Source organism: Symphodus melops (assembly GCF_947650265.1).
Source record: "Symphodus melops genome assembly, chromosome: 14".
In the NCBI taxonomy this organism is placed as follows: Eukaryota; Metazoa; Chordata; class Actinopteri; order Labriformes; family Labridae; genus Symphodus; species Symphodus melops.
The window spans coordinates 18,709,038-18,733,605 of record NC_136704.1 but is presented as its reverse complement, the minus strand read 5'-3'; the positions used below and the strand labels follow the sequence as shown (position 1 = coordinate 18,733,605).

Genomic DNA, 24,568 nt, shown 5'->3' with positions numbered 1-24,568 from the left:
GAGCGACAGGCAGCAGCTACAGAAACACAGAGGACAGAAAATAGAAAACACAGAGAGGGAGAGAGCAGCCGGCTGCCACTCTGAGCTTCAGCCTCCCTCTGTACGGGAAACAAACACAGAGGAGAACGAGGAGGGTCACATAACATCAAAACAAAGACCTGAAGTTGTGTTTTGGAATATAGAGGATTTTTTTTTAACTCTCACAAGACAGGAAACAACGGATGTACGAGATGAGCTCAAAAGGTCACAATAAAATCCTTTGAATTTGCACTGCAGTAACATTTCTAAACACTGGGTGTGAGATACATGAGGAAGCATCGCTTGGTTACATTAAATAATTTGTCTTATTTCTTGCTAGAAAAACTTTTATGATTTGATTGTTACAAATGCTTATTTTAGGTCAATACAAACTATTTTGCAGCCCTTGTTTACAGTGTTTTACTCGTTTGCCCAATAGATGAGTTCATTGGATCTGGTTTCGAAGAACATCACATTCTAAGCATGTGTGTATTTCACAGTTCTTCTCTCTAGGTAGCCTGTAAGCATTAGAAACCCGTTTCTGTAAAATCACTTGCAAGTTTTTTTCTGGATGTATAAAACCACAACGAATACAGATCCATCATTTATTTACCACACAAAAAAAGACAGACAAACAGAGATTAAAAACTTATAAATACATGTTTGTTCAGTACAGTTCACTGAATGTGTTTTAATTACTGTAAAAGAGTTCATTTAGTTAAAAGGGTAATAATCCATTACGTTAAAAAAAAATAAAAAAATCTAATTTGCCTGCTTCACTCATTTGCACAGGCGTGTGTTCCTCAGAGCGACAAGTTGACGTCGCTCTTCAACTTGCCGCTGCTGAGGCTGTGGATCATGGAGATCATGGTGGAGTGTTTGTTCAGCTCGTCCTCCTTCTGCTTCAGCTTCGTTTCCAGCTGACTCTTCTGCAGTTCTAGAGACGACGCCTGGAAAACAGAATGATCCAAATGTAAAAACCTCTACGGCAAAGACTTAAGTCATAGATCTGAATTTGTAGTCAAGATATAAGAATTATAGGAGAACCCACGATATGATACCAGTGGTTCCCCTACCAGTCATTTGGAGTGGCAATCTGCTGACTGCCGTTAAAAAACACTTCTCTTCATTACCTTGATGCTGGCGTCCTTCCTGGCTTGCTCTGTCTTGTTCAGCTCTTTCCTCAAAACATCCACCATCTCCTCCAGGTCTCTCTTCTCCTGATCTTTTGCCTTCACTTTCTCCTCCTTGGAGCGCAGTTCACCACGCAAACCTGACAGAAACGGGGCACAGATTTAATGGAAGCAGGATTAAAAACTTGGAACTGACATTTCTGCTTTGACAAGAATCTCTTCCCAAATATTTTATTGTTCTTTTCCTGAAGAAAATACCAAGACCTTAGCGTAACGAAAAGCATCTAAGCTTTGGTCCCATTTATAATAAATATGATCTTCATTATTAATATTAAAAACGTTTTTTAATTCCAATAAGTTCTGTGGTGAAATAAAATGATAAATAAGTTGAAACAACCTGAGAAAGAGAGCTAGACTCATTAATTAAAGAGAGTAGAGAACAGTCATTCGTTGCAGTCTTTGAGAAAATGCTGGTTTAAAAAGAGCTGGGAGTCAAACCTGTGATGTCACTGTTCTTCTGCTTCAGATCTGAATTAAGAGATCTGATTTCCTCTTCTCGCTCCTCCAACTCTGACACAACCCTGAGATGGACACAAATGAGAGAGAGGGTGTTTTCTTCCTGAGCCTTTGAACATACCTGCTCATTCAAGTGTCTAAAGAAGCCGGCATAAAAAAAAGCCGTGATGAAGCGTGTGTGGATTACTTCTCGTGCTTCTGCTGCAGCGCCTCGTGGTTCTTCCTCTGAGCGTCGATCTGCTTTGTGAGCGAGTTGTGAGACGACTGCAGCTCCTTTAACAGCCGCTCGCTCTCGTTAAACCTGCAAAGATTGACCAGTTAAGCAATATAATTTTTTTTTTAAAAACTGTTCATCCTTGTAAACCTCGAGCCTCTAAGTAAGTGCCTTCACTTCTACAGTTTCAGTTTTGTTCTTTGATACTGGTTGAGGATCTTTATCCATTCCAGTCTCCTTTGGATAAAGCTTCCAAAATATCACGTGGCAAACTGAAATGCTCTGGATCATTATCTTTATATTCCATAACATTTTAACTAGTCCCATCGGCTCTCTGATAGGTGTCTGTGGCCCCTTTTCAACACAGCATAGGGAACTTTTCAGGAACGTATTTGCATTTTGACCAAAGGCACCAGGGTACACATTTATTTTTGGGGTAAAAGATCTACCCCTAAAAAGACCCTGCTAAGGGGTAGTAATTTTCTAAAGGTCCAGGGACTTTGGGGCCGAGGGCTTGCAGCCCCTGCAGAGCTCAACGTCTCTGATTGGTCAGGCACAGAACATGAAATGATTCCTTCTTAAATCTTGTGTATTTACAATCAAAAAATTAATCAAAAATGTGAAAGCTCCACTCTGTGTGTCTGACCTGCTGAGCAGGGCGTTGTAGGCTCCTTTGAGGGCCTGGTGCTCCTCTGAGTCCTGCTGCAGCCTGGTGTTGTGCTGCAGCAGCTCCTCCATGTCTGCCTTTGAACGCTCCACCTCCTGCACCTGGTTACTCAGCTCCACCTGCAGATCCTCACGACGCCGCTCGGCCTCCTTTAGCAGAGAGCCAAGCTTACAGGCCTGCAAGAAAAATAGATCACCTGAAGTTTCAGCTGGGATAGACATCATGAATCAAATGAGCAACAGTCAACAATGAAGGGTTTGTTTCTAAGTCATACAGCAGTCGGACTGTTTGACGTACCTCGGCTTCAGCTTGAGCTCGTTGGAAGCGATACTGAGCGATGAGGCGGTCGGCCTGAGACAGAGCCAGAGCCTTCGCTTCCAACAAGTCCTGCAGTCCGCTCTCTTTAGACTGACGGGGACACACAGAGACGTTAAACTGAACGAAGCACATAATCAAGAACAACTCTGCAGATCAGACTGTCTCAAAAGACCGTCAAGAAGAAGGGCTGATGAACGACATTTTCACTACAGAAAGCAAAAAGCAGCATTGAAGCTTACAGTGTAAAACTTCAATATCAACAAAGAGCTGAGACGACCAGCACAAAGAGCAGAATGAAAACAAGAGTCATTGATGTTAAAGGTTAAAGCAATATAATTATACATCTTTTATAAAAAACAACATTTTAAGTCAAATCAGTCAGTTAATTATTTGTGTTATTACCTTCCTGTTAAGAAAACATAAACATCTATTATTATCTACTATTATCTCTGTCATCTTATCAAAAACACTCACTGCAAACGCCGAGAGCTTCTGTTCATAAACGTCGATGATCTCAGACACGTGTGAGCTCTTGGTGTGGTCCTGCAGCTGAAAACAACAAGATGTCAACGTGTATAAAAACTGGTCTTATGTGAATTCTCTTTCGTGAAATAAACCAAAAAGTGGAAAATTCAACATCAAAGCTCGACTAGAAAGCAAGATACAAGATACAAAGAGAATGTCTTCTAAGGTCAATAAAGGTTAAATAAAAAAATAAAATCTGGTGCCCATATTTTAGTCTTTTTCACAGGGCAGCCTTGTGTTGTGTTTTTGTTTTGCTTTATAGCTGGTGATTCTCTCCTTTCGACTGCCTTCAGGAACACACACAAACACGCTCACTCACACACACACACACAGTACCTCTAATCCGTTCTGTATCTTCTCAGTCAGACTGTGCACGCTCCTGCTCGAACCGTTGGAAGAGTCCAGAATGCTTAAAGGCGGGACTTCCTGAACTGCAAGACGTTTGATGGACACCTCAGCCTCCCTCTGACGATAGGCGTTGTTAGCAGCCATACTTTCTCCCAAACTGAAGAAAAAGGAATAGATTTATCCAGAGCATTAAAAAAAAAGTGCAAACAATCTCTAAAGCCTGCTGACAACATTCAGACTTTTCTGCTACATATTTTTAGATGAATAAATTGAAGATTGGTCCTGAATTAAATCTAAACGTAGTCTTTGGTTACAATAAAAACAAGACGAGTGATGCCAAAACAAAGATCGCAGCCTTATAACACAATGGAAATATATGTAGTTCAGATGGAAAACTATTTAAACTTTAAAATTACTTTTGATTTTCACTATATTTTAAATCTTATAAATGACCTTAGTAGAGCATATTCTCTGAGGAGAAAAATCCAAAAAGTTTAATGCAAAAAATGATGACCCCATCTCTTGTCATTCTTATTTATACATTAGCAAATCACAGTTTAGAGTTATGATAGGCCCTATACTTATATGATTTACTTATAGAGGGCTACAGCATTTGTTTCCTTACAGCTTAAGGACCAGCAGCATGAAACTAATATAAATGCTTTATGTAGGTTTGTGTAAACTTGTAGTTGTTTTACAAGAGTGACGCACATCAGCGAGGGGAAGTCTGGGAGTGGTGTGGCTTCAAACAGCAGAGACAGTCCGGTCTGCACGCGCTCTCTGTGGTGAGACGTCAGGGCGAGAGAGAGGGGCGTCACAATCCTCTGGTCCTGAAAGACAGAAGCAGAGTTTATAAAAGAGGTGATGAAAATGTGTGTGTGTGTGTGTGTGTGTGTGTGTGTCTGTGTGTGTGTTTACCTGTAACATCCTGTAGAAGCTGGTCTCCATGTCCTTCACCTGCTGCCTCAGTTTGCTCATTAACTCCAGAGTGCTCAGCAGAGCCTCTGCACAAACCTGACTGAAACATTAAGACTTGACTTGTTTAGGATGAGGCTGGTTGAGGAAGACGTTTAAAAAGTGTTCACTGACTTATTGACACAAGAATCTTCACAAAGCAAGCTGAAGGGACAGTCCTCTTGTCACAGTACAGATCACAGTTTAAATGAGCCCACTTCACTCACCTGAGGTCATTGTCAGAGCCAGGAGGGAGGCAGGCGAGAGGGCTGCTTCTATGACAACAGGAGAGGAGGGTCTCCACCTGCGAGAGGCAGAGCTTAGCGCTCACCTGACGGGACACAAACGATCTGGTGGAGTCCTCGGTGCACAGGAGTGGAGGAGTTAAGGGTTCTAATAAAACACTGTACATGTGAACAAACCACAGACATGAGCAGTGAATTCAGGATATTAAGCAGCAGACTGGTGATGTGCGTGATGCGGTGACAGTATTTTCTCAGGTGAGCATCTCCCCCTGCAGGATCAAGGCCCTTCAGGAGCGCTAACAGGACTGGAAGCAGCATTTCAACGAAGCTCAGCACAAAATCAGACACAGTTTCTTTGGCCAACGCCTCCTGGACAGAGAGAGGAAGACACAGGGAAAAGAAAAGATGAGCAAGTAATTTCCGACCTGTTCTTATTTATCCATTTATCTTTTCCATTTATTCATTGAGACTGTCAGCACACTATTATAAATGCATCAAAACTGAAGCTTCTCATGCTCCATTATAAAAATGCACAGCTACTTGATGCTGATGCTGTACTGGACTCCTGTTACATAACTAAAAATTGAGTGGATCTTTTCCCAACGTGAGTCGTAGTCCAGGTGTTTGTTTGTGTGTCTTTGTGTGTGTGGTTAAATTGAGCAGATCAAAGTTGCTTGCTTGCACAGTAGAGAGCCCAACAGTTAGAGAACCACTGCTCTAGATGCTCAAAGTGGTATTTAAAGTAAAAAAAAAAAAAAATTCTGAAAGACCAACATTATAATGTATCAAATATAAGTTTAAAACGATATCAGAATTATTCAAATATGTGGTATGAACAGTGTCAGCAGTACCTCCAGCAGCTCATTCAGCAGCTGCAGGGTCTGCAGGGAGCAGGACTCTGCGCCCTCCACTGGCGAGCTCAGCCACTGCACCAGTGCGATCCCACCATCCGCTGCAGCCCCCTGTCTGCGACCTCCTGCCCGGAGCTTGGGTCCCGCTGGTCTGAAAACCACATCGCAGAGGAGCGACCGCAGCCCAGAGACGCTGCACATGGCCAGGAGAAGCTCCAACACCTGCAAACACACGCACACGCTTGTCCTTTACTTTGCTAAACTGATGCATCACGCTAGATTTCGTTGTTAAGATTACAGAGCACTTGTGCAGAAGCGCCCATAAGGTGCTGAAGGCAGCGCCTCTTCCTGTAAAAAAGAAGTCGGGTGTGAACATGGCCTAATGTGTGAAACTGTTCGTCTTTTCTCACCTTTGCAGCAGAGTCTGGGTCTTTTGACTGCAGCAATCCCAACACCTGAGACACGCATGCTGAGAAGTGCTCATACCTTAAAAAAAGAAATGTTTTTTATTTCAACATGATTTCAAAATCAACAGAGAGGTGAAAGTCTCTTTGAAGAAAACACAGGTGTACCTGGATAGATAGTCTGCTATCTTTGGGTTCTTCAACAGGTCGACCAAAAGGTCAACAGAGTACTTTCTGGTCAGAGTGCCGTCACCGTTCACGATGATGTTAAAGACCAGCTGGAAAGTCTGGTAGATGTTCTTCGCATCAAAGAGCTGGTGAAAAGGTGAAAAACACAAATATAATCACAGAGGATGAGTCTGCTACTCGCTGACAACTGGTTTATTTTGGCTTGTTTCAAAAGGGACTTAAAAACAGAAGTAGAAAAAGGGAACAAGGTTCTTTGTACTGATAAGATCAAAAAGTCATCATCAAAAAACAGCTTCAACTAAATGATAAAATACCACTGAAGACTTCATCTTAAAAAATGTTCCTCAAAAATCCAAGTTGTGTAAATAAACATGAAAACTATCTGCAGTTGTTGCTAATGTCTGCTGTGTTCTTCCGCCCCCAGTGCCATCATTCATTTGATGCAGTCTTTAGCTGGTAAGATCTAGAAACTATTTCTGCTTGGATTTCGAGTGTTGGCCTCTATTTACAGTGAAAATGGCATCACAAATATAGGTGCAGAGGATGTTTTGGGTATGAGCTTGTTGAATAAATTCCTGAAACACATTTCTGAAAGAGATGAATCACCAGGAGTTCTCATATACTTTCAGGTCAAATAGGCAGACCAGCAGGCATCGCCCACCTACCTTCTCTCCGACCTTCTCGTTCAGTGTGAGGCTGGCCAGGATGGACAACGTGAAGACCACCACAGTCAGGCTGTTGTGAGCCAGAGAGTTAATCAGGGTGCGGTAGAACGGCTTCACATTGTCCTTTAAAAATACATACACACATACAGTATTAGATCAAAGGCACTAAGACGAGATGTTTAGAAGTAGCCACAAGCTGTGAACTTACAGCTGATGATGCTGTGTGAATGTTTTGTTTCTCTGATCCATTTAAACTTATGAAACTTAAGGTCTATTGTTAGTGGTTAGAAAAAAGCACAGCAGATGACAGACGTGTTTCATCAGAACTCCATAGACTAATCAGAAAACGGAAACCAGGAAAAAAAACATTTAAGAATTCTTGTTTGAGACAAGTTCGATGATTCTTATAATACTATACTACTAATACTTGAGCACATTTCTGATATTTATTAGGCCAAGAGCAGAAAACATATTATTCATATTCATATTTATTATGCTTTACTTTTCTCTTGTAGAAAAGTTGGTATGAAATGCTTTAAAAAAAACATCTTTATACGCTTGTTTTCTTTTTCTTCATGCCGTTCGAGGAGGCATGAAGTTTATTACTTTTGTGCAAGACTGACTGTTTCTGCAACTCTTTGTCTTCTTCCATGGATCGATCATTAATTTGTTTAAACAGTTCTTAAGACATTATTCGAGCTTTACACTTCAGAGTTTGCAGACAAGCATTTATTCCTGTCTTCAGCACACTCACCAGAGACTTGATGTGACTCTGCACTGAGTGGTTGTCACGACACAGGTTGGCCATCAGGCCGAGGCACGGCATGATGATGTCATCATTGTGAGACTGGCTGCAGAGTATAACATAATATGATCAGTTGAGTCATTTAATGATTATGTCAGAGTGGGAGACGTGACATGTGGTTCTTACATGTTGGTCACCAGAAAAGCGATGAGCTCGTGGACGTAGTTTGTAGTCTGAAAGACTCGAGTGTTGTACGTCAGCTTCTGCAGCACCTGCAAACACTGAAAAATACACACAAAACAACTGTACAGCAAATCATACCATTATGGAATTTATCATGCAATGATCTGACAATCAGTCGAAGTTTAAACCTCAATGTTCTGAAGAAATGTCTACAGATTGATTTTATAATGATTGTGTCAAAACAAAACCAGTATTATGTTCTGGATTTGTCTTGAAAAAAAAAAATCAGAAATAAACGTTCAATTCGATAAAAAACAGAAGAGAAAACCGTCATGTTTGGACCACAGAGGGGAAAAAGGGAATTTGTTAGCTGTGACTGACTTACCTGCAATACCAGCGGCTCTCCTGGGGTGGCGCTGTGGCAGTGGATGACACAGGCCAGGGTGCTGGTGAGGTTGTAGCTGTTGTGAAGAATCTCCCAACCAGCATCATCCCAGGCTAAAGGAGAAGTGAGAAAACGAACAGAAATTCAACATTATTAAAATAGAAAGGGTTGTTTATTGTCTTAAAGTATATCGTGCAGAACGTACAAATCTCAACATACACACTGAAGACAAACGAGAAATAAGTATAACAGCGTTTCATTTCCACAGAGAAAACTGTGACCGGGTTAAAAATGGATTTCTTTCCTTTTTATTCAGTGATCCGTCACTGCGGTGTCCATGCATCACTTTTCTTACAATTCAATTGTCGGTCAAAAATTGTGGAGCCGGATTTCTGTTCCCCTCTCATACATAATTGCAAGGTGAATTAACAATAACCAGATAAAGAAAAAAAATTCATCAAGGTCTTTTCACAAAGCAAGCACTAGCAGTACAGTTATCTCCCTCAAGAATCACAAATAATTGAGATCAGATTCAATATCAGTGCTGCTTTAGAAACTTTCAGACAGATGGCCCCTGATATCAGCCTCTTCACAAAGGTCTTAAAATAAGCACATTTCTTACTGCGTTTTCACATCAGCTCAACTCGACTCCACAAAGAAAACTTTCAAGGGTTTTGCAGCCAGAAACATTGTCTGTTTTGCATTCACACATGCAGCTCATCCAAATCTGTTTTGTGCAAGTTTGAAAGCATGTTAAAACTAAAAGGTTGACAAAACGAGGACGCAGGACGCGCACCAATTGGGCCCTCCAGAGCTGCGCACAGCAGATCTCCATACACTGATTACCTGGGGGTGTGGGGTTTTTGGGGAAATGTGATAAATTGTTTGAGTTGCCACACCTCAAGATTCATTTGTGTTGAGTAAAAGAAAATAAACGAACGTAAATGCAACGAGTCTGTGCTCCTTCAACTCTGAATGGTATCTGCAAAAAAACATCACTTAAGCTGTAGGAGACTAGAGACTCGCTCTTTTAATTTTTCTGTTAAGGCTTTATTTATTTTTTTTCTGTTGATGCCTTTATTTAGAGATAGGACAGTGGATCAAGTCAGAAATCAGGGACTGTCTTGGTTGCTGTGTTCTGTTACTATTTGTGGGCACATGACTCCTTTGTTGTGTGACGTACACATGAAAAATAAATCTGTCAGAGCATACCGAGTTGTGCTAGCAAGGAGATGATGGAGCTCGTCAGGGTGGGGCTGGTGTTTGGGTTTCCAGCCAGCTCGACGAGCCCATTCACACAGTCACTGGGCAGAATTTGACCCGAGGACAGCAGCTGGTCACATTTCAGTCTGGAAACCTCCTGCAAACAAAAAACAGGCACGTATTTGTTGTATTTTTAAAATCCCACTTTAGTGATTGTTTCTTACACTACATCATAACCTCTGATCAATGGTGCAGCAAATTAAACTAAATTTACTTAAATACTGTTCTTTATACTTACTAGACAATAGTTGTAAATTTATTGTACTTTTAATTCAATGATATGTCTAAGTAATCCTACTTTATTAACATTCAGGCACACTCTTCTTCCTTTCTTTTTTACTGCTGCAACACTTGAATTTCCCTACTGAGGATCAATAAAGGATTATCTTATCATATGTTGGGGATTTTTGTCTATACTTTACTTGAGTGCTACTTATTGGGTTAATCACTTTCACTACATCTGAAAGACAAATATGGTGCTTTCCATTAACCTTTCAATACATTTTAAGGGCCATATCTTAAACCCATGTTTCAAATGTGAATGTTTTCTCACTGCATAAAGCCTGGCAGACATACTTCATGCTCATAAGGTATTTGGTGCTTTCGCTATTTCATTGTTACTTTTACTTTGGAGCTGCAAATCTGTAGCATGTGAGATACATTTTTTATAAATTAAAGAAACGTTACGCAGCAAATTGTACACCTATGTATTATTGACTGCACCCCTGCATTGTAAAAATTACAACAATGACTTGAGCATTGTTTTAAAGAAGTGTGAATACTTAAAGTACTCAGGTACTTTAACTCAAGTTAACTGGCGCAGCAACTTTCACCTTAATATTTGTATATGTGTGATAATAGATTTGTTAGTAATATTTGCATCAATGCTTCGACTCAAATCATAAAGTTGTGTCCTTTGTCCACCACTGGCTCTGATTATCGAACCTCTGAGATGTTTCTGTCCCCACATTTTTACAGTCTATGGTCCCCACTCATCCTTGTCAACCTGTGCGCATGCGCAATAAATTAGACTGTTTTTAAAGGAGCAGACAGGCAGCCGAGCTCACCTCCACTTGTTTCTGTAGCTGGGCTGCATTCTGCGCTGTCCTGCCCTCTCTGTACTGCTGGATAGCCAGCAACAGAGACTTCAAACACGTAGTCATGTCCATCCTGTAAACAAATAGTATTAGGTTAAAGTAGTCGATGATATTGAGATGACAAAAACGAGGTTTTGAAACGACTGAAACTCTGTGATGCTAACAGCAGCTGAGAAACAAACAGACTCAATTCAACCAACTCGAAAATGGTTTGATCATTTTGACTCCTGCTCAATAGTTTCAAACATTGAATATAAAGCGCTTTTCTGCTGTTTTATTGTATGAACATAACACCATAATACCTGTGGTAACTACTCTCCTTCACGAATATCAACAACAAGCGACGACACCCAGCGGCTGCTCGCCTGCTTCCTCCCGCTCCGAGCTTCGAATCTCGTAGGAACGTACCATGTTCAAAAAAAGGGGGAAACACAGAAATACAATTTCGTAACGTTTATATAATACTCTGTCAAATCGTATCAGATATACACTACCCTTACGTCATTTATGTGCATTTATAAAAAATACTGTCAATGTATGTATTTATTTCTAAATCGAGCGAATTATGGTTTGCTACCACCCCCCTCCCGTTCAAACGTTCTCGTACAAGCCACGCGATAATTGAGGCGATATGAAGGGACGGAAGGCTGTGAAATCTATTCACTGTCAAAATATTTTTAATTAAAGATTAGATTAGATTAGATTAGATTAGATTAGATAGATACTTTATTGATCCCGAGGGAAATTCAGGTCATCCAGTAGCAGTATACAGACAGGCAGGACACAAGACATTGGTTACAATACACACCTGCTGTCCCCCCTCCCCTCTCTATACAATAATCCCCCAAACAAGATTTAGCAGACCCTATGTGACTAAGAGTAAAGGTTAAACCTGTGCAGTTGGCATTAGCATTAGACTTAAAGATGGGCTATGGGGGTTTTGGTAGAGAAAAGTGAAAGTGTGAGAAACTGACAAATTATGTGTTATATGTTCATAACTCCATAGACAAACTGTCCTCAGAGTAAAATGTGGTCACTGTAATACTGAAGGTAAAATACTGTGCAGGGAGTTATAGTGGGGGCTGTTTATGAATTGTTTCACTTCTCCAACTTTCAAATTTCAATACCAAATCTACATGGTGCACCTTAAGGTTACTAACATTTAAATGATCTAGATTAAGGGGAAACAATAGTTTTTGAAGTTAGTCTTGGAATTGATTTATTGTTTCATTTATTTTATACACATACTATATTAAAAATAATAAAGAAAAAACTATGGGAGCATATTCTACAATTAGTATTTGTAGAATATTAGTAATTAAAAAATACAATCAGTTATATGCTTTTTCCATTTCACTCACTAATTTCTATTTCTATTTTGTGTCCTTTAAATATGTTATTTTTGAAAATGGGGTTAATTGAGGTTACAAGCAAGTATGCTCTTTGATTTTGTTCGTAGAGAATACAACTATTTATATGTTAAACAACAGTCTGACATGTTTTAATTATCTGTGTTAAACTAATTATGGTTAATCATTAATCTTAATCTCCAACTCCAAGAAACACCTCCCACCACCACCAAGGACGGTTTTTGCTGCTGGACTCTGGAAAGAAGTACAGCTTCTTCCCACAGACCAAAAGACTTTTAAACATGAAAAAATAATCCCTCCATTCCCCCTCAAACCTTTACAACTGGACTTCCTTACTGGACTGTAAAAATACAATATAACATGTTATAACACATCAAATGCGTGCAATATATTTATCTGTACAGTAATTTTTCAAATAGCTTTTCTTTTTATATTTTTTTATATGTGCACCTTGTTTTTTTATGCATATACTTCTGCTGTTTTTATCCTGCACTACGAGTCAATGCAACAGAATTTCATTCTTATCTGTACTGTAAAGTTCAAGGTTGAATGACAATAAAGAAAGTCTCAGTCTAAAGTGTAAATCAAATCAACCAAATGAAAGCTTTCCCGTTATGCATTCTTATAACACATTAGAAGATTAAAGTCTTCACCTTGTATCTGTTTTCATAGCCTGTATAGATCTGTTTTTTCATTCTCTTTAATAGCTGCTTAAAGGTGCCATAATAGATATAAATAGAAAGAAGGTGATATGTAGATGTTGAAGTCTGCTTCTGTGTGGTTAGACCATGCATATCATCTTTAAACCCACCACTAACTTCCTTTTTTCTTTTCTTGTTTTTTTTTTCAAAGAAAATAAAAAATAAGTTTAATGTGCATCATATCATAAACCTTCAGAGATTTATGAGAGAGAAAAAATAACGTCCAAAAAAATATGCATATGCATAATGCATATAATAGTACAGGGACAAATAAAATAACCTGAAACCTTCCTTCATGAGCACCGCAAAGTTTTGTCAAAGCAGACTCAGGAAGTGCAGTGGTCTTTGTCCACAGACACAAACATTTAGAGTGCTTTTATAAGCCTATTTCAGAATCATAAGGTAACCAGGTACGTTTCTAAACTAAGAAACTACAGAAAAGTAAGTGTAGGGCAAAGAATAGACATAATATTTACACTCATACACAACAGCAGCACAGTACAACAACCACAGAGATGTGTGGTATACACATGCAATACACAGAAAGGCAAAAATCTGAATGATGGATGGGACAGACAGTAAAGAGCCAGTAGATTTTGACAAACGTTAGTGCACTCAGAAACAGTTGCGATTGTCGGTGAGAATGTCCTTGATAGAGTCCTTGAAAGCTGACTTAGGGATGAGAGTGTCCAGTTTGAGATTTTTTCTAGTAAATTGTTCCAGTCAAGGGCTGCAGCAGCCCTGACTGGAATTTCTTTTTGGGGTCTTGTGGAGAATGTGCTGAGGCCAAGCGGGTGTTGTCGGTGGCCATTTTAGTTTGCACCAGGTGACACAGGTCACAGGTCAGGACAGACCAAGGAGGGTTTTGGATGGATAATCTGTGAATATCATTAATACAGATGGAGAAGAGAGTGGGGACTGGGATCAACAGTGCAGTGATGAGGGATCAACAGTGTTAAATGCCTTTGCCAGGTCAATAAAGATTGCTGCACAGTGTTGTTTTGTGTAAAATGCAGAAGTTATGTCATTCAAGACTGACAAAAAAGCAGTGAAACAGCCATAACCAGCTCGGAAACCAGATTTAGCATCAGACAAGTTTGCTTGTGTACAACTAAAAATGCTGCTAATGTCCTTTTGTGCTCATATGCTGAATCTCTCATACCTGGCAAATCATTTAAAATATATTGCATATCTTTGTCGACTATGGATGGTCTTTCTCTTTTGAGATGTGTCACAAGATCTGCATTTACCTCTAATTCATGCATAACCCTGGTAAAATTGTTGACATTTTTGGAGTCCAAATAAAAGAACCAACAAAAATTAATAAATGCTCAATGAGTCTCACAGATCAATCCTGGTACCACTCCACGGTTGCCCAATAGCTATATTTGACTATTTTTCCAAACCTCAGTGAGCTTCACCATTACATAAAATAACATAATCGATGAACACAGAGATAAACACAACATAAAGTTATATTTTATTCTATTCTATTCGACCTAATTTTTTGACTGTGTTTCAGCTCAGCAAGAAGTTGCAGGTGGTTTAAGTGGTTAGTTTCTCAATGCACTGTGAAATTGTGTGACTATAAATGTAAGGACAGCGCTGAGAAATAACTTTACTTTTCTTACTTCACAAGCTTTACTTTGCTCAAAGTAACTTTGGATGTGTGACATGTAAATACTCAATGTTGTTTTCACAGTTTTTTTTATATTCTACTTTGTCATCAGTTTTAGATGCGTGTGCATTTCTGCTTACTGTACTTGCCATTTAATACAAAGCTGAACATTTGACAGATGGCAATTGGCGTGTCAGTATTGAGTTGACCAGAAACAATTCCCACACAATGTGCATGTCTTCAGTCATTTTAACAGCTAGCATGCAAATGCTAACATGCCTGCAGACAAACAGTTGGGTCTACCTTCTCATGTGTCATTACATAATTTATTGATAGACACAAAATATGTGATTAATTACTGACTGATAACTTATCAAAGCTAATGCAGGAAAAAAAAAAAAAAAATTTAATCAGGCCAGAAACATGATCATTTCTGCTATAGAAAAACAAGCAGCAACCTCCGGTGACAAATTAAGCCAAAGTGGAAGTGCAAAATGGATGTATTACTTGAGGCTGGCTCCAGGATCCCTAGAAGTCACATATACACAGCCAAAAATGCCAGTTTTTAGAAATATTTATAGCCTGGTACAGAAAACATATTGGTCTTATTAGGGATACAGTAAGGCAGGGCAAGGCAAGTTTATTTCTATAGCACATTTCAACAACAAGGCAATTCAAAGTGCTTTACACAAGAAATCAAAAGAATCATGACAGAGGAAAGAAAAGATACATTAAAAAAAGAAAATTATTATTTATTATTATTATTAAAACTTCAAATATGTTCAAGTAAAAATTATTAAAATATAATTAATATAAGGAAAAATATAAAAAGAATTAAAAGTTACAGTGCAGAGTGAAAGATTAAAACCTTTATTAAAATAGTTTAGTTAAAGGCAGCTGTAAACAGCTGACCTGCAGTTTTGTGGGAGTTTGTTCCAGATATAAGGAGCATAGAAACTGAATGCTGCTTCACCATGTTTTGTTCTGACTCTGGGGACAGAAAGCAGACCTGTGCAAGACGACCTAAGCGGTCTGGGCGGTTCGTAGTTAAGTAATTAGTTTACACAAAACGTGGAGGCAGGCTTCAGTGCACAGATCCAGTGAACATAAACAACTGCTGCAGCACTAAATACAAAGTTATTCATTTTGCTAAAATGAGTCCTTATTTAGAATTCTTCATGTATTCCAGTTTGCAAACATGTTCTGCCCATAGTTCAGAATGTAGTCCATCAACATGTTTCCTTGTGTGTTTGATGATAAACAGTCAAATTCTTTATGGAGGCAATACTTCAACGTATTCTGACTCTGGAGCATCTGTAAGAAAAACAAAGTTAAACTCAAATATATCACAAATCGAAACAAGAGAGAAACTACAGTATATCTGATGTACTTTCATAGTCGTGATCTTCATGTAAAGGCCTCTGCTGTATCTGTTCTGCAGGTGGGTGTCGAGGCTGGATTAACAGAGCCGTCTTCCTTTTGATGGCATGCCGCAGGTGTATAGCCAGACCCTGGTTCCTCCTTTTAAAGTGACGAATTAGATCATCTAAACTCTTAAAAAATGTCTCCTGTACACCTCCTGAAGTCTGATGGAATAACAAAGTCATACAGTTAATCAGACAGGAGAAGAAGAAGGCTTAGAGATTCAGAGAAACAAAAAAAACAAAACAGAGAAAAGAGCCAAATATAACACATCTTATTGCCTCTGTGTCCAAGTGTTGTCATGTGATGCAGAACTAATTTAACGATACATTTGAAGAAAACAAGCAATCATTAATAACTGTTCCTCAGATTTGACTCAAATGTCAGATCAAGTGAATGTTTTGTTTGGCCTGAATAAAAAAATAAATATATGAAGTTATCAGTTTTATGTTATTGTAACCCTTATTTACTGTTCAAGATAAAAGGAACCAAAGATGACATCACTACAGGCAGACTCAACACACTGACAAGCACTGCATGGAAAGTAAAAAAGCAACAGTTCAATGACTTAAACGGGAACAAAAACCTCCACCGACTCTCTCTATAGCTTTATTTGGACACAGGTGACACTGGCAATTTGTTAAATATGTTTGCTTGCAGATGAGTAAGATTTAGTTAAGGACGAAACACTACTCGATAGCTTTGCTTTATTCAATGGATCAGTATTTTTAAATTATTTTAAATCCAGTTGGTTTCAGAGACTTATGCATAAAGAAAGAACAGTTGAGTGTAAAAGTGGTTTACAGTGAACTTACAAATGAACACCATCTGGAAAGGAAGAGATAAACTATTTCAGATAAGCACACTTATTTGATAAGGATCACTGCTTTCACAGAACCTCACATCCAGGGCCTGTGAACCTAAATATCTTAAACCCACCAGAGGTATTTATAATTCTTTACATCCCTTATTGAGTGTTTGGAGGATGTATACCTCTTGTAGTTTAGTTTGTGATTTTTTGAGTTTTCATAAAGAGAGCCTATTGTGCAAATGAATGAGGCCTCATTCATTTGCACATGTGTAAATTCATATGGCATGCTTGAATAAAAACACAACAACATAGAAAAGAATCTGGTTTGAAATTAGATGGTTAATTTTGTAGTTCTTTCTACACCGTTTTATGTTATTCAGGTTGAATGTTCTGCAATGACCTTCTAGACAAAAGGACTGAGAAACAGACAAACAGCATCACTAACAAGTCTTCTTGTTAGATTTATTAACATTAATTAAAAATCCGGCTTCAATCTAACATAAGCAGGAAATATTGATGACATGGAAAACCCAGCAACACGTAGGAGGACAATATGACGCTCTGACAGGACAGAAATCAATATTGAGATCAATGTAAGAACTTAAAAAAAATCTTTTTACATGTAAACGAGAAAGAATTTTTTTTTTTTGTTTTTACCCAGTGACTGAAAAATACTTTGAGGTGTGAACAGTGAGTCAACATTACATGCAGTCAGTCTTTGAATGAACAGACAGAGTGGAGTGGGGGAAAAACTCAGAAAAGATCAAATCTAACGGGTCATTAGCGTGGTACAAAGTTGTTTTTGTCTCTGAGTTAACGTCAGAGGAGTTTCCTGTGATGAGGGGGTGACCTGATAACTGCTGAGTTTCCATTAATTGGGGTTGAAATGTTCCTTTTAATGCTCAGCTGAATGCTCTGATGTCTGGTATCTGATTGAAAGACTCAGCCTGAGGAAAATAAACAGACTTTTCTATCTTTTATCTGACAAAAACTAGAGACTTGTTTTAAAGAAAGGGTAATTGTTTGATAAAAAAGTATATCGCAAATCAGTCAAATTTTCCTAAAACAACTATCTATGCATATCCTGAGGAAATTAGGTTGAATACAAAAGGTCAAATAATGAATGCTAGTAGAACAAAGGGAAAATAATGTCTGTTTGTCTGTGTGTGTGTGTGTGTGTGCGTGTGTGTGTGTGTGTGCTTACCATGACAGTGTATTGCCCGGTGTGTGTTTGCAGTAATCTGTATGTATACACCACCTTCTGTTTACTGCAAAGACAAAGGAGACGCATGGAAAACTGCACGAGTTAAACCTTAATGAAATCACTGACAAAGAAACAACTCAACACATTATAAGCCCCTGTTTATATGGGTTGTCTTGATACCAGAATTTTACATTTTGATATGATGCCAGTTCAAATTAAACAACATAATGTATATATCATACCTCTCAACAAAAATAAGTCCTTGGCACCAAATATTGGATAATTTGTTTTTATTATTATTTTTAGTTTCAGTACAATTGCAGTACAATTGCAGGAAAACTTCAAACTAAAACAACACACTCTAAATTGGACAATGGATGAAACAATATTTGATTTTTTTATCAGCCAACGTTTTAGCTACAATCAACAAGAAGGAAAGAATCAAAGATTTTAGCAAAGTGTTGAGTTCAGTACTCACTAAACACACAGACACATGGCTCCCTGGATGGTCTCACTGTCTCGGATCAGGTAAGCTCCATCTTTGTTCTTCTTCCCCAGCAGATCCTCACACTCCGTCTTGCTGATGGCTCCGTGGTAGTACACTGGTAGAGCTTGTGCCATGTTGAGGGCTGTGCTGCCGACAGAGACATACACCAAACTCTGCTTTCAGCTTTCTCACAACTGCATAATTTCGCAAGAAAATAAACTTTAATGCCTTTTCCGACAGCTGTAATCCAACTTCAATCTATTCAGTCCAAATCAGGTGCAGGCGGTCGGCTTATTGGTGAACTGGATTTGACTTTTTTCTTTTAATTCTGACGGGTGAAAAGAATTTAAACACAGATAGATGTCAGCAACCACCATTTGGAGGTGCTCAGCAGAGAGACAGAACCCAAAGATAGAAAAAAACCCCCACAGAGTTGGCCTGACAGTTTCACAGGAAGCGTGTGTGCGTAATGTGTGTGAAAATGTGCAGGGCAACAGTGTGTACGTAGAATCTTGTGAGAAAATTAGTAAGACCACTGAAAGAAAAAGAAATGCTCTTCATTTAGTTTACAGAAGCTTAAGCCAGTGCAGTAATCATCACAAGTCACAGTAGCAGAAAAAGGTTATGCATAGAGTGTAATCTCAAAAACACAGTTCAAAGTGCTTTGTAGAGTTTAAGAGACAGATTTTAACAAAGTGAAAGATGGTATGCACACAAAACGTAATACATAGTTGAAACAGAAAACAGTTAAGCACCGAAAGAACATTTCAAATCAGTTGTGTAAAGTACCAAAACACAAGCAGAGAAAAACCTAATACAAGTTAAAAAGTTCTGCAGGAAGACTTTGACTTGAGAAGATTAATAAAAGCACTGGACATTAAACCAAAAGCTAAATGAACTATCATCATTAAGTAATTAAACGTATTACTGTAGAAACTACAGTATAATATCATCATTTTAGTGGAGGAAAGGGATTTAGTAACATATAGCCGAATATATATTTCAAATAAAGTAAAAGTCAATGAGAGTATTTCCGTGCGTGTGCCCAATCATTTATCTCAAAGAGGTTCAATTCAAAGTACAATGGCCAGTTTCCATCTTTCAGAAGCATGGGAAAAAACCCAATATTTATGTTTTTTCTATTTCCGGGAGAGGCGCGGCTTTGTTGCCTGGCAACGGGACACGGATTCTAGTAGGCGGACCAAACACCGTCGTAGTTAAGTCGTACTTGAGTACTGGAAAATAAACGAAAATACAGGTAAAATACTATAATGTGAATATACAGATATCCTTGTATGAACATAATGTCCCGCGTTAACAGAGTTGGAGTTGTATGTGCGGATGAATTTGTTCCTGAAAACTCCAAACACAACAGAAAAGGTCAGTAAAGTCGGTCAGTTTTACTTTTTAAGTCTCACATTAAGAAGCCTACCTTTGACTGCAGACTCACTCACCTATTTCATTCTGAGGCTTTATTTATATTTTAGTTTACCTTTACCTTTGTTGCCTCTGTTGTTTATAGGCCTGGATGGGGGAAGCTGGGGCAGCGGAGCAGTGTTGGAGGTCTTGGGGGCGGTGCTGACCCTCCTGTCAGTGGTCTTCATCCTCTTTACCTTCCCCCTCACTGCCTGGATGTGTGCTAAGGTGAGCTCATTAAAAAAAAAAAAAAATAAATACACCATGGAGTGCTTTTACCATCGTTTAAAGATCTTAATACATGAGCTATTTACTGATATTTTCTGGGAAAGTTCTGAAGAAATCTATACCTCATACTGTTAAGACAAATGTAAGAAATTTCCAAAAGGACATTTGATCAAGCAATCAATCTTTAAAAAAAAAATATATATATTTATAACACATTTAATCGCTTGAATAGGGTGGGTCTAGACTGTACTCTGTATATTAATTACAGAGACCCAACATTAATCCATCTGGAGCCACGTTTTTGGCAACAATTAGCAAACTAGCAGGGTCAAGTAAAAACTTCCATCATCTGCCCAGGGACAACCAATGGAAATAAACGTGTTAGCTGAATCTGGAACAAAAAGATATCTTCTCATCTGAGAATAATGTTTTTTTGTTTGTTTGTTTTTTTGTAGACTTCCCCTGATGTAGATAAACTAATCTAAGGCAGAAACTGTACGCAGAACCAGATTCCTGTTGAAAATCCATCTGCTCAGACTGTGTTAGGCTTACAGAAATAGAGAAAGCGAGACAGAGAAATAAAAACAAATCACAAAATAAAACTGATGTATGGTAGTGTTATCAAAACTGTAGATACACTGATAGTAAAAAATAAATAAATAAATAATTCCCTGTATGTATTGCAGGTGATCCAGGAGTATGAGAGAGCTGTTATCTTCAGACTAGGCCGTGTGGTTAAAGGAGGAGCCAAAGGTCCAGGTAAAAATAATCCTTTCTGTCTTCCATCTCTTTCAGCTCTATTCTTTGAGACTTTGTGGCTACAAGGCATTAAAGAAAGGGTGCAGATTGACAAGGTTTTATAGATAGTATTCAAATGTATCAATCTAATGACTTTTTGTACTAAGATTCTGAATGTGGAAGAAAATCCCTCTATGAAATACTCAGCAGTTTTATATGAAGAGCTCAAACCAGTTTTCCTATACTGTAATTGATGTTTCCCTGCAGGTCTGTTTTGGTTCATCCCCTGGCTGGACGTCATCCAGAAAGTCGACTTGCGGACAGTTTCTTTTGACATCCGACCACAAGAGGTCAGCAAAATTTCTAGCATTACACATTTCCAGTGCTGCTCAGTGCAAAACTGTCGAACAAAAAATCTTATTAAGACCTTCATATTGAAGTTATCTCATAAATGATCCACAAAAGCAGTACAGAGAGTACACTGAGGCATCATTTGCTGAGTTTTCAACCATTCCTGCTCAGGTTCTGACTGCAGATGGTGTGCCATTAAGGGTGGATGCTGTTGTGTTTTATCGGGTGGTGGACCCCTCTATTTGGGTGACACGTGTTAAAAATGGCGACCAGGCCACGCACACACTGAGTGCATACACACTGATGGACATAATGACTCAAAGGAAAAACATTGCAAAGAGAACAGAAGTAAGTGAAATGTCTTATTAAGTGTTGTCCTTATTGACATTTAGGGAACATCTCAAAACTCTGAGCATTCATATCTCAAACAGATGCAGACTAATTAGTCCATGAATTCATTTGAACCAGTTTAGAATTCTTGTCACCAACCAAGGAGTCAGTCGTTTCACTCTCCCTACTCTGAGCAACTCCTCTAACTTCAAATAGTGGTAAAGGGCACGTCTTCATATACCTGCTTTCTCCTGTAGGAGGTGCTGTACACTGCAACAAGAGTGTGGGGTGTTGAGGTGGAGCGAGTGGAGCTAAAAGACTTGACCCTGCCCGTGTCTCTACAGCGCTGCATGGCTTCAGAGGCTGAGGCTGCCAGGAAGGCAAGAGCCAAGGTACCTGTACAAACACTCAAACACAAACAAATATGCACACACAGAGGCACACGTGTGCTCCCTGTCAGCTTCAGTTCTGCAGATTTGTGTTTTTATACAGTGTTTTATACAATATATACATTTGTTGCGGTCTTTTCTGCAACAAAAATGAGAAATATCAGACAAGTACATCGTCATCATTATAATACTCACATCAGGCAGGGTTGGTAATTTTCAAAAACTAGCAAGATTTTGTAATGTTCCTCTCCTTGTCCCTATCTTTGTTTCTAAGATGATTTTGGCTGAAGGAGAAGTTAAGGCGTCCCGTGTGTTAAAGGAGGCGGCCTCAGGATTCTCACCTGTTGCCTTCCAGCTCAGATACCTGCAATCGTTGTCCTCGGTCCAGAGCAGCGCATCCATCGTGGTCTTCTCCCTCCCCACAGAGCTCCTCAAGACCCTCATGTCAACTCACTCAAGTTAAAGGACCTGAATGTCTCTGTAATGACTGAGCCAAAAATCAAACTTATAGAAACAAAAGGTGGTTTTCTAACTTTGAGATTGAGTCTTCGGCTAGATGATTGTGGTAATGAAGTAGTCTTAATCCCTTCAAAATTATTGTAAAACTGTAATTATATATATATGTATGTATGTATGTATGTATATATCCCTTTCCACCCTCCAGCAGATGTGGATCAGCAAGCAGGAGTACGATGAGTCCGGCCCCAGCATTGTCCACAGGAAGTGCTTCTAAAAAGACTGTCTGTCCCCTCTCCCAAAACACACACTGCTACAAACCCAAACGACTGGCTCTGCATACATGCCTACACCAACACACTGGTGCATTCTGAGCCCACAACACCTCCTACCATTTTCCCTCATCACTATGGCACCATGCCCCCTGATGGGGAGAAACTCTGCAGGAGGTACAGAGCGTCCCAGGCGGTGTGAAGGTGTGAGGAACATGATGTCCATTGTTGTTTGTGTAGGTCATTCCAGGTGTGTTTGTTCGCCACCTTATTTGCCTCTATGAAGGTTTATTCTCTGATGGGCCCACTGCCCAACAGAAATGTAGTTTTGCTTAATATGTAAATTATGTAATCTGAATTGACGCCATATATATATATATATATATATATATATGATTTTGGCTGAAGGAGAAGTTAAGGCGTCAATATATATATATATATATATATATAATTTTTTTCGTATAAGACATTTTGTCAATAAACTCTCTTTGAATCTTTCGTCCAGACAAACAGAATGTGAGTCTTGTTTTTTGTAACTTCCGTTGATGCAGTTTGAGCTCCTGCAGGATAGATCGAGGTTCACTTTGTTCACTCATCCATTTAAACTATAGTTGCCGTACTCATGACATTAACCAACTCTTCTATGTTGACCACACGCCAACAATCCCATTGGTATATCTGAGCAGCTAAAAGAGCTAAAATTGAAATATTCACTGCTCTCTGGTGGACTGCGAACATGACTGTAGCGATGTTTGGCCACTGACTGAAACAAACTAAATGTTGATTTACTAGATTGTTAACTTCTGTAAAGGATCACATGACACCTTTTAACTTGACATTTCCAGTGGAGACACACAAAGTCAGCAATAACAGATAAAACTTATCCTGGACTCAGAAAACGGAAGAGATGGATCATCCAATTATCATTACCTAATAGTTCAGACACATGAATATGGTCAGGTTCATCGGTTTAGCTGTGATTATCTCTGCAGCTTTAGCTGAAGATTCTTATAATAGAACATCCAGACCCAGCCGGCCTCCTGGTCTTTTTAACCCAGCTGCGGGAGCCTCTGATCGTCTCGTTTACAGGGCGAATGCTGTTTATCTGAACCATGTGCTGATAAAATAAGGACAAGAAAGGAGTTTAATCTTGTCCGTGTGTTCTTTGCTTTCACCTTCCTTCTCCTGACCTCAATTAAACCAAACTTAAATGTCACCATATCCAACCTAAAGCCCAATTAAACCATTTAAGTGATTTCATCTGAATCGTGTTTGGCCTGCTGCCGCACTGATGTCCATACAGTACCCGTGCTCAGATTACAGGGAAACCTCTATTACCCTTTATTTACATCCAATCCCTTTACAGTGAGTCAGACTTACTTTAACATGCACGTCTTACTCTAACCGACACCACACCGTTTTTCTCTAACTAAGCAATCATCAAGAGAGATTTAAATTTGAAACAAACTCCCAGAGGAGATAAGGCAGCATGATCAGTTACATCTTCTCTTTTTTTATTTTACTTTTTTTCCCTTTTTTTTATTTCTTAAATTGTATTGCTTTTCAGACCTGTTGGTTCTATTTAAACTCTTCTTTTGTAGTTGATCTTTTGAGTTTAGTTTTTTTGCCTTTTGTTTGAATTTTGTAGACGCACTTTGTTAGGCTGGATTATTCATGCTTACAACAATGTTAACTTCCTGCCTTTGATTTGTCTTTCAAAGCACAAGTTGATATTTTATTATTATTCAATCAATCCTACTTTCTTATGGAAAAACAACACTTTTCATACCACTTGTAAATATTTTTCTTTCTTTTAAAAAGTTACAATCATGAATGCAGAACTCATTTAGGTGAAAAGCAGGCTATATAACAAACCTACATTGGGGCGTCGAGTGGATTTTATTCTTTCCTGAATGAATCTATTAATATATATAACCTGTTCTGTTCTGCATTAGATATTTGTCAATCAAGATACACTTCCCCTGAAGTATGAATGTACCAGGAGCATAACTGAATACTAGTAGCCTCACAATGATTTGATAGAATTTTAAACAA

At 38.8% G+C, this 24,568-nt stretch overlaps 3 protein-coding genes across 5 annotated transcripts; 1 reads left to right on the top strand and 2 right to left on the bottom strand.

Annotated features, from left to right (window-relative positions):
* Positions 1 to 609: 609 nt before the first annotated feature.
* Positions 610 to 11,282, bottom strand: cip2a (cellular inhibitor of PP2A). The gene is made up of 22 exons (XM_079361066.1): positions 11,023 to 11,282; positions 10,691 to 10,793; positions 9,573 to 9,720; positions 8,361 to 8,473; positions 7,979 to 8,073; positions 7,802 to 7,898; positions 7,048 to 7,170; positions 6,362 to 6,507; positions 6,200 to 6,275; positions 5,790 to 6,011; positions 5,145 to 5,307; positions 4,921 to 5,068; positions 4,658 to 4,757; positions 4,451 to 4,569; positions 3,728 to 3,896; positions 3,341 to 3,415; positions 2,846 to 2,956; positions 2,528 to 2,724; positions 1,855 to 1,968; positions 1,650 to 1,732; positions 1,152 to 1,291; positions 610 to 968 (listed from the first exon to the last, which is right to left on the bottom strand). Exons 2-22 carry the CDS (start codon positions 10,790 to 10,792, stop codon positions 822 to 824), a joined length of 2,688 nt encoding a protein of 895 aa, XP_079217192.1. The 5' UTR covers position 10,793; positions 11,023 to 11,282; the 3' UTR covers positions 610 to 821.
* Positions 11,283 to 15,032: 3,750 nt separating this feature from the next.
* Positions 15,033 to 19,937, bottom strand: LOC306834859 (SH2 domain-containing protein 1B2; the record flags this gene model as incomplete). 3 transcript variants are annotated; one of them, XM_079361097.1, is made up of 5 exons in its annotated part: positions 15,033 to 15,723; positions 15,800 to 15,995; positions 17,847 to 17,910; positions 18,325 to 18,475; positions 19,832 to 19,937. In XM_079361097.1, the coding sequence occupies 5 exons, from the start codon at positions 19,935 to 19,937 to the stop codon at positions 15,683 to 15,685; spliced, it is 558 nt and encodes a 185-aa protein (XP_079217223.1). In that variant the 3' UTR covers positions 15,033 to 15,682. The 3 variants fall into 3 exon arrangements, with proteins under 3 accessions (XP_079217223.1, XP_079217224.1, XP_079217225.1); XM_079361098.1 differs by having other exon boundaries at positions 18,325 to 18,480; positions 19,826 to 19,907; XM_079361099.1 differs by having other exon boundaries at positions 18,325 to 18,480; positions 19,832 to 19,890.
* Positions 19,870 to 22,323, top strand: LOC306834857 (stomatin). The gene is made up of 6 exons (XM_079361095.1): positions 19,870 to 19,977; positions 20,664 to 20,736; positions 20,983 to 21,065; positions 21,238 to 21,414; positions 21,654 to 21,788; positions 22,060 to 22,323. The coding sequence occupies exons 1-6, from the start codon at positions 19,966 to 19,968 to the stop codon at positions 22,246 to 22,248; spliced, it is 669 nt and encodes a 222-aa protein (XP_079217221.1). The 5' UTR covers positions 19,870 to 19,965; the 3' UTR covers positions 22,249 to 22,323.
* Positions 22,324 to 24,568: the final 2,245 nt, after the last annotated feature.